Below are 9,881 nucleotides of genomic sequence, written 5' to 3'. Positions count from 1 at the left end.
CAGGGCCTGGTGTATTAATAAAGAGAAAAAACATCTTGTCACCAGGCATGGGTCTCTGGCCCTCTTCAGTGTCCATGAGGGAGGTGAGGACTGTCATGTCAGAATCACAGCTTACTCTCCTGCACCTGAGTTGCGGCAGGACTTTCCAAGTCTGAGGCTTCAGGTTGGGCACACTCTAGATCCTGAGCTGGCTCTGAGTGCTCAGGATGGTGCAGAGGCACCAGCCGCTGGTGTGTGGCTGTGCTAAGTGTGGCCCTCACCAGAGGGCCTACCACCAGCCATTGCCAGCGCTACAAGAGAAGATCAGAAGGACGATATCAGGGTGAGTCCCTTAGCCTTCCCTCTGAAGGACTGGCGGTAGTAGTAAGAGAACTCCCTAAAGCAGTTCCTGGGGTGATAGACATCAGAAAGAAGGTGTCTTGGCACCAGAGCATAGCGCTTAGAGAGGAGACCCCAGGAGAGCTTGGTCCAGCCTCTTGCCTTAGGGAATTATCTGAATATCTGTGTTTTGTTGATGAGATTACTAATGTCCAAACAGGTAATGTAATGTGCCCAAGAACACAACCTCTAAATGTCACTGTTTCAATGGAAAGAGTGGAGGGGGAGGCAGGGGACAAAAGAGAAAGGGAGAACTTGGGCTTAGAGGAGGTTCACTGTCCTAAGAGGCCAAGAGAATTATTTAAAAGGAAAGATCTGGGGACCGAGGGTTAGAGCCCTTAGCAGAGGGATGAGTGGAAGGACGGCACCAGGGGAGGCCGTCTCTCCCCTGAAGACTTCAGGGCCCCAGCCAGCCACATAGGTGAAAAGCCGTGGGTCGAGGTCCCAGGCAGGGTTGATTGGGAACCCACAGCTGGCACCCATGGATAGCCTGATGGCCAGGATCAGCAACCCCACTACCACAGGCTCCACACCCGCAGGCACTCCCTTGTTCCGTGTGTCCAGGATGGCTAAGATCCCCACAATCAGCATCCAGGTACCCAGAACCTTGGAGTGGACAGAGGCAGAGGGGCTCCCATCAGCTGTCAGGTGCTCCATCTGGCCTATCTCACCCAAGCGCTCCAGGCTACCACCCCACGTCATCTGACTTTGTCCAGCACAGGCAGCTGGGGAAGGTGAGGTGCAAACATAAATGCAACCCCACATCCCACCCAGAGCCTGAACAATAGGCCGAGGTCCCGGGAGACAAGGGCAAAGGTTGTGGCTTTCCCAAATCACCCCCTCATGCCTACCTGATCCAGGAAGCCATTGCTCAGGGTCAGATAGGGGACAGGGTAGGTGACAAAGATGGAGGCTGTCTCCTTGGGACCAGTCACTGTCAGGTTCCCACCTGTATAGTTCTGTAGGGCATCTGCAGGGTAGGCGGACAGCCAGTATTTCCATCTTTGCTCATTCAAAACTGCTCTAAGGCACCCTTGCCCACACACAGGTGTCCCCAGCCCTGTTCTCTCTGTTACCGTGATAGAGAGCATACACCTATGCTCCAGAGGCACAGAAAGCAGAGAGCAACTGCACCAAGGAGTAAATGGGAAACTTGGCCCAGGGGAGGCATCCCAGGAGGCACGTGGCCAGGGAGAAGGCTGGATTCAGGTGGGCCCCTTCAAGGATCAAGAAAAGAAAACCAATATCCATTGTGTCACTGCCAGGCACTGTCACCAGGTAACACTGCTACTCCTCCCCACAACTCTTAAGACAAATGTTACTATTCCCATCATATAGGTTAGGAAGTTGAGGCTCAAGGAGGTTAAGCAACTTGTCAAGGTCACACAGTGAAGCCAAGTTTGAACCTGGATCTGTCTGCTCTTTCCACTATAGCACTTGATGCAATGTGTGCCTGGGGGACGAGCAGGTGAGGTCCTGAGCAAAGATGAACCCCCGAGGGCTTAGGTGGGGGACAGAAGAGGAGACCACTTACCCTTGATGCTTTGCCATAGATCTCCATCTATGTGAGTGGAGGATTAATGTGAAGAAGGGGGATGGCAAGATACAGAAAGGGAAGGAACTGGACTGGGCCAAAGGCATATCTCAGTCCAGGGCACTGGTCAAGCTCAAGGAGATAATGTCTATGAGTCACCAAAGGATCTGCCTTTTCACCATTACCACACTCAAGTACACATCCTACCCCGTCTGATGACCAGACCTCACCCTCCTCACCTGAGACATTACCACTGACGTAGATGGCTAGCCTAACACCCAGAGAGCCAGCCAGAAACATGGTGAAGAAGTTGCCTTTGGTTCCTCCACTGGTGACAGCCTGGGCCAAAGTCCCCTGTATGAGGAGCTGGTAGAGAGAAGGAAGATGAGGAAGAGGGAACCAAGAATAAGGAGCCTGGTGGACCACATCCCTGGGATGTGGGGTGAATACACTTCTAGGAGGCTTGGGGAAAATGATAGCTCACGCTAAGAAAAGTAAAAATGCCTAAACAAGTCATTTACATTGATGACCATTATTGAAAAAAGGGAGAATACTCAGACATTTTGAGGATTTTTGGAAAAAGCATCTGAACTAACATTGACAGCTGACAACTCAAAGCTGTACCACGACCCCTTGTTAGAATAGGAGCATATGGGGTCCAGATAATAAGTGGAGTCCTGGGCTCAGGTCTGGTTCACAGGATATTCACTGAGACCAAGGATCCACCAGGTGGTCACTTCCCTGATACCCCAATATATAACTGAAATGGACATTCTTTGAAGTTGCAGAACACTCATATTGGTTTCTTGACCTGTGGAGTAAGTGATGAAGGCCAATTAGAGGGCTGAGACTACCCCACACCAAGATAATAAATAAAAACAATACCATATCCTAGGGTAAATGGAAGAGATTAGTGCCACCCTCAAAGATGTAAAGAATATAAAAGAGGTGGCCCCTTTCATACCACCAGTTTGGCTCCTACAAAAACCGGATAGATCATGGCAGCTGGCAGTGGTCTATGGTAAAATTATTCAAATAGTAACTCCAATTGCAATTGTTGTGTCCCAAATGGTAACTTCATAGAGCAGTTTAATACAGCCTCTGGTTGGTAGTATGTAGCCATTAATCTGGTGAATATGTTATTTTGCATCCCAACCAGATCAGAAAGAAGGATCACAAGGAATTTCATCCACGTGGGAAGTCTAGCGATATACACTTACGGTCTTACCCCAGGACTATGTTAACTCTCTGGTCCTCTGTCGTAATATAATCTGAAGGGAGCTTGACTATCTGGACATTTTGAAGAACATCATATTGGTCCACTATACAATGGACCCTTGAACAACACAGGTTTGTACTCCTTGGGTCCGCTTACATGTGGATTTTTTTCATTAAATATGTATTACAGTACTACATGATCTACAGTTGGTTGAATGCGAAGATGCAGAACCACATATACAGAGGGCTAACTGTAAAGTTATACTTGGATTTTTTTTTTTTTTTGGTCTGCGAGGCATGTGGGATCTTAGCTCCCTGACCAGGGATCGAACCCGCACCCTCTCCAGTGGTTAAGGCAAAGTCTTAACCACTGGACCTCCAGGGAAGTCCCTATACTTGGAATTTTGACTGGGCAGATGGTCAGAGGCCCTAACCTCTGCGTTGTTCAAGGGTCAACTCTATATATAACATCATGCTAACCAGATCAGAAGAGGAAGAAATGGAAGTATATTGGAGGGCCTGGAAAGATAACATGTATTCAGAAGGTGGGAAACAATCTTATAAAGATTCAGGAAACTGCCACCTTGGTAAAGTTTTGAGAGGTCCAGTGGTCTGGGACATGCTGGATATCCAATCTGAAGTAAAGGACTGATTATTGCATCTCCCACCTTCCACCACTGAGAAAAAAACACATCACCAATCTACTTAGGATTTAGGAGCGATGTATTTCACACTTGAGAATACAACTCTGACCATTGAAGGCTGTCAACTTCGAGTGGGGCCAAAGCAGAAAAGGCCTCTGCAGACATGTGACCCAGCAGACCCAGTGAGACTAGAGTATCTGTAGTAGGAAAAGATGCCATGTGTGGTTTGGCAAGCTCTAATAGGAGAATCATAATGTAGACCCACAGGGCTCTGGAGCAAAGCCATGCCATCTGCAGCAGAGATATACATACCTTTTGAAAAGCAGCTCTTACAGTGCTACTGGGCTCCAGTAGAGACAGAGCATCTGATTACAATTCATCAAGTGACCAAGTAGCCAGAACTGCCCATCACAAGCTGGGCTCTGCCTGATTCTCCATGTCATTAGGAAGGGTGGGCCCAGCAAGAACACATTGTAAAATGGAAGTGACATCTTTTTTTTTTTTTTTAATGTTTTGTTTTTTTAAAAATTTTATTTATTTATTTATTTATTTATGGCTGTGTTGGGTCTTCGTTTCTGTGTGAGGGCTTTCTCTAGTTGCGGCAAGTGGGGGCCACTCTTCATCGCAGTGCGCGGGCCTCTCACTATCGTGGCCTCTCCCGTTGCAGAGCACAGGCTCCAGATGCGCAGGCTCAGCAATTGTGGCTCACGGGCTTAGTCGCTCCGCGGCATGTGGGATCTTCCCAGACCAGGGCTCGAACCCGTGTCCCCTGCATTGGCAGGCAGATTCTCAACCACTGCGCCACCAGGGAAGCCCGGAAGTGACATCTTTGAGTTCAGGCGTAAGCAGGGTCAGAGGGCACAAGCCAGCTGAAAAGTAAGTGGCCCAGACTCATGTCATTTACCAGGCATCTCTCCCTCAGCTCACATGACCCTATTGGGGATTGTCTTAGTCCATTCAGGCTGCTATAACAAAATACCATAGACTGGGTGGCTTATAAACAACAGAAATTGATCTCTCACAGCTCTATAAGCTGCTAATTCCAAGATCAAGGTGCCAGCAGATTCGGGGTCTGGTGAGGGCCCACTTCCTGGTTCATAGACAGCTGTCTTCTCACTGTGTCCTCACATGGCAGAAGGAGCAGGGAAGCTCTCTGGGGTCTCTTCTATAAGGGCACTAATCTGATTCATGAGGGCTCTGCCTTCATGACCTAATCACTTCCCAAAGGCCCCACCTCCAAATACCATCACATTGGGGGTTAGATTTCAACATATGAATTGGGTAGGGGGGGCACAGACATTCAGTCTATGACAGGGATTCCTTGTGAAGAGGGATCAGAGAAGGAATAAGCTTGGTTCAGACATGAGTTGGCACGGTTTGTGGGTAAAAGCCAAAAATTGACTGCTGCTGCATTGCAACAAATCAGGAGTGTCCTTGAAAGACAGTGGTGAGGGGAAATCCCCCCAGGGGACAGAGATTTGGACAGTACATCTGGTCATCCACTTTGCGTGGCAAGAGAAGGTAAGAACATACACAGTCACAACTGGCCTGGTTGTTTGGTCAGGGGCTTGAAAAGACAAAGAGTGGAAGATCAGGGACAAGAAAGTCTGAGGATGGACCTATGGGAGTAGTCTTGAAGTGGAAAGGTCTTTGTATTACACGTTAACGCCCACCAGAAAGCATCCATCACAGATGCACTGAACAACCAAGTAGGAAGAATCACTTAGCCACTGCCTGTCATCAGCCACCCACTTCTGAACAATGAATACACTGAGTAGAGTAACTGGTGGTAGGATAGAGGCTATGCACAGGCCCAACAGTGTGAGCTCCTACTCACCACGGCTCAGTTAACCACTGCTGTGGCCAACGTGCAATCTGCCATTAACAAATACCAACACTAAGTCCCTAATACAGTGCTATCTCTCGAGGAGAGGAAGCAGACACTTAGGGACAAGTTAAGGACACTAGATGACCCATCACTTTTGACTGGGATTGACACATACTCTGAGTATAGGTTTGCCTTTCCTGCCCATAGGGTCTCAGCTAATATCACTCTATAAGGACTTATGGAGTACTTGATCCGTTAATATGGGACCCACATTATATAATTTTTAAAAAATTATTTATTTATTTTTTGGCTGCGTTGGGTCTTTGCTGTGCGCGGGCTTTCTCTAGTTGCAGTGAGCGTGGGCTACTCTTCATTGAGGTGTGCGGCTTCTCATTGCAGTGGCTTCTCTTGTTGCAGAGCATGGGCACTAGGGCATGCGGGCTTCATTGGTTGGGGCACGCGGGCTTCGGTAGCTGTGGCTCAGGGGCTTAGTTGCTCCACGGCATGTGGGATCTTCCCGGACCAGTGATCAAACCCGTGTACCCTGCATTGGCAGGCGGATTCTTAACCACTGCGCCACCCGGGAAGTCCCTGAAAACTTTTTTAATGAGAAAAAGATCCAATAATTTTTTTTAACATCTTTATTGGAGTATAATTGCTTTACAATGTTGTGTTAGTTTCTGCTGTATAACAAAGTGAATCAGCTATATGCATACGTATATCCCCATATCCCCTCCCTCTTGTGTCTCCCTCCCACCCTCTTTATCCCACCCCTCTAGGTGGTCGCAAAGCACCGAACTGATCTCCCTGTGCCATGCAGCTGCTTCCCACTAGCTATCTTACATTTGGTAGTGTATATATGTCAGTGTTACTCTCTCACTTCGTCCCAGCTTACCCTTCCCCCTCCCTGTGTCCTCAGGTCCATTCTCTACGTCTGCATCTTTATTCCTGTCCTGGCTTTAGGTTCATCAGAACCTTTTTTTTTTTTAGATTTCATATATATGCGTTAGCATATGGTATTTGTTTTTCTCTTTCTGACTTACTTCACTCTGTATGACAGACTCTAGCTCCATCCACCTCACTACAAATAACTCAATTTTGTTTCTTTTTATGGCTGAGTAATATTCCATTGTATATATATGCCCCATCTTCTTTATCCATTCATCTGTCGATGGACATTTAGGTTGGTTCCATGTCCTGGCTATTGTAAATAGTGCTGTGATAAACATTGTGGTACATGACTCTTTTTGAATTATGGTTTTCTCAGGGTATATGCCCAGTAGTGGGATTGCTGGGTCGTATGGTAGTTATATTTTTAGTTTTTTAAGGAACCTCCATACTGTTATCCATAGTGGCTGTATCAATTTACATTCCTACCAACAGTGCAAGAGGGTTTGTTTTTCTTCACACCCTCTCCAGCATTTATTGTTTGTAGATTTTTTTGATGATGGTCATTCTGACCGGTGTGAGGTGATACCTCATTGTAGTTTTGATTTGCATTTCTCTAATGATTAGTGATGTTGAGCATCTTTTCATGTGTTTATTGGCAATCTGTATATCTTCTTTGGAGAAATGTCTATTTAGGTCTTCTGCCCATTTTTGGACTGGGTTGTTTGTTTTTTTGATATTGAGCTGCATGAGCTGCTTGTGTATTTTGGAGATTAATCCTTTGTCAGTTGCTTTGTTTGCAAATATTTTCTCCCATTCTGAGGGTTGTCTTTTCGTCGTTTTGATGGTTTTCTTTGCTATGCAAAAGCTTTCAAGTTTCATTAGGTCCTATTTGTTTATTTTTGTTTTTATTTCCATTTCTGTAGGAGGTGGGTCAAAAAGGATCTTGCTGTGATCTATGTCATAGAGTGTTCTGCCTATGTTTTCCTCTAAGAGTTTTATAGTGTCTGGCCTTACATTTAGGTCTTTAATCCATTTTGAGTTTATTTTTGTGTATGGTGTTAGGTAGGGTGTGTTCTAATTTCGTTCTTTTACATGCAGCTGTCCAGCTTTCCCAGCACCACTTATTGAGAGGCTGTCTTTTCTCCATTGTATACTCTTGCTTCTTTCATCAAAGATAAGGTGACCATATGTACGTGGATTTATCCCTGGGCTTTCTATCCTATTCCGTTGACCTATATTTCTGTTTTTGTGCCAGTACCATACTGTCTTGATTACTGTAGCTTTGTAGTATAGTCTGAAGTCAGGGAGCCTGATTCCCCCAGCTCCATTTTTCTTTCTCAAGATTGCTTTGGCTATTCGGGGTCTTCTGTGTTTCCATACAAATTGTGAAATTTTTTTTTTCTAGTTCTGAGAAAAATGCCATTGGTAATTTGATAGGGATTGCATTGAATCTGTAGATTGTTTTGGGTAGTATAGTCATTTTCACAATGTTGATTCTTCCAATCCAAGAACATGGTATATCTCTCCATCTGTTTGTATCATCTTTAATTTTTTTCATCAGTGTCTTATAGTTTTCTGCATACAGGTCTTTTGTCTCCTTAGGTAGGTTTATTCCTAGGTATTTTATTCTTCTTGTTGCAATGGTAAATGGGAGTGTTTTCTTAATTTCACTTTCAGATTTTTCATCATTAGTGTATAGGAATGCAAGAGATTTCTGTGCATTAATTTTGTATCCTGCTACTTTACCAAATTCATTGATTAGCTCTAGTAGTTTTCTGGTAGCATCTTTAGGATTTTCTATGTATAGTATCATGTCATCTACAAACAGTGACAGTTTTAGTTCTTCTTTTCCAATTTGGATTACTTTTATTTCTTTTTCTTCTCTGATTGCTGTGGCTAAAACTTCCAAAACTATGTTGAATAATAGTGGTGAGAGTGGGCAACCTTGTCTCGTTCCTGATCTTACAGGAAATGGTTTCAGTTTTTCACCATTGAGAACGATGTTGGCTGTGGGTTTGTCATATATGGCCTTTATTATGTTGAGGTAGATTCCCTCTTTGCCTACCTTCTGGAGAATTTTTATCATAAATGGGTGTTGAACTTTATCAAAAGCTTTTTCTGCATCTATTGAGATTATCATATGGTTTTTATCCTTTAGTTTGTTAATATGGTGTATCACATTGTTTGATTTGCGTATATCAAAGAATCCTTGCATTCCTGGGATAAACCCCACTTGATCATGGTGTATGATTGTTTTAATGTGCTGTTGGATTCTGTTTGCTAGTATTTTGTGAGGATTTTTGTCTCTGTTTTCACCAGAGATATTGGCCTGTAGTTTCCTTTTTTTGTGACATCTTTGTCTGGTTTTGGGATCAGGGTGATGGTGGCCTCATAGAATGAGTTTGGGAGTGTTCCTCCCTCTGCTATATTTTGGAAGAGTTTGAGAAGGATAGGTGTTAGCTCTTCTCTAAATGTTTGATGGAATTCGCCTGTGAAGCCATCTGGTCCTGGGCTTTTGTTTGCTGGAAGATTTTTAATCAGTTTCAATTTCAGTGCTGTGATTTGTCTGTTTATATTTTCTATTTCTTACTGGTTCAGTCTTGGAAGGTTGTGCTTTTCTAAGAACTTGTCCATTTCTTCCAGGTTGTCCATTTTATTGGCATATACTTGCTTGTAGTAATCTCTCATGATCCTTTGTATTTCTGCTGTGTCAGTTCTTACTTCTCCTTTTTCATTTCTAGTTCTGTTAATTTGAGCCTTCTCCCTTTTTTTCTTGATGAGTCTTGCTAATGGTTTATCAATTTTGTTTATCTTCTCAAAGAACCAGCTTTTAGTTTTATTGATCCTTGCTATTGTTTCCTTCATTTCTTTTTCATTTATTTCTGACCTGATCTTTATGATTTCTTTCCTTCTGCTAACTTTGGGTTTTTTTAATTCTTCTTTCTCTAATTGCTTTAGGTGTAAGGTTAGGTTGTTTATGTGAGATTTTTCTTTTTTTTTTTTTTAATTTTATTTATTTATTTATTTATGGCTGTGTTGGGTCTTCATTTTTTTCTTGTTTCTTGAGGAAGGATTGTATTGCTATAAACTTCCCTCTTAGGACTGCTTTTGCTGCACAATAATTTTTTTTAATTGAAGTATAGCTGATTTACAATATTATGTTATTTTCAGGTTTATAGCAAAGTAATTCAATATTTTTGCAGATTATATATTCCATTATAGGTTATTACAAGATAATGGGTATAATTCCCTGTGCTATACAGTAAAAATCCTTGTTCCTTTATCTATTGATATTTTATACAAAGTAGTTTGCTTCTGTTAATCCCTTATTCCTAATATGTTCCATCTCTCTCCTTTAGTAACCACAAGTTTGTTTTCTATGTCTGTG

At 43.7% G+C, this 9,881-nt stretch overlaps 1 protein-coding gene across 1 annotated transcript; it reads right to left on the bottom strand.

Moving 5' to 3' along the window:
* Positions 1–104: 104 nt before the first annotated feature.
* Positions 105–2,445, bottom strand: AQP10 (aquaporin 10). Its single transcript, XM_007198353.1, is given in 6 exon segments — positions 105–290; positions 742–984; positions 1,230–1,348; positions 1,455–1,595; positions 2,152–2,278; positions 2,434–2,445. Coding segments are annotated over 6 exon segments (828 nt in total).
* Between the last annotated feature and the right edge of the window lie 7,436 nt (positions 2,446–9,881).

This window comes from Balaenoptera acutorostrata, chromosome 1 (genome assembly GCF_949987535.1).
Source record: "Balaenoptera acutorostrata chromosome 1, mBalAcu1.1, whole genome shotgun sequence".
Lineage (NCBI taxonomy): Eukaryota > Metazoa > Chordata > Mammalia > Artiodactyla > Balaenopteridae > Balaenoptera > Balaenoptera acutorostrata.
Note: the sequence above shows the minus strand (reverse complement) of the source record. Positions and strands in the feature narration are given on the sequence as shown.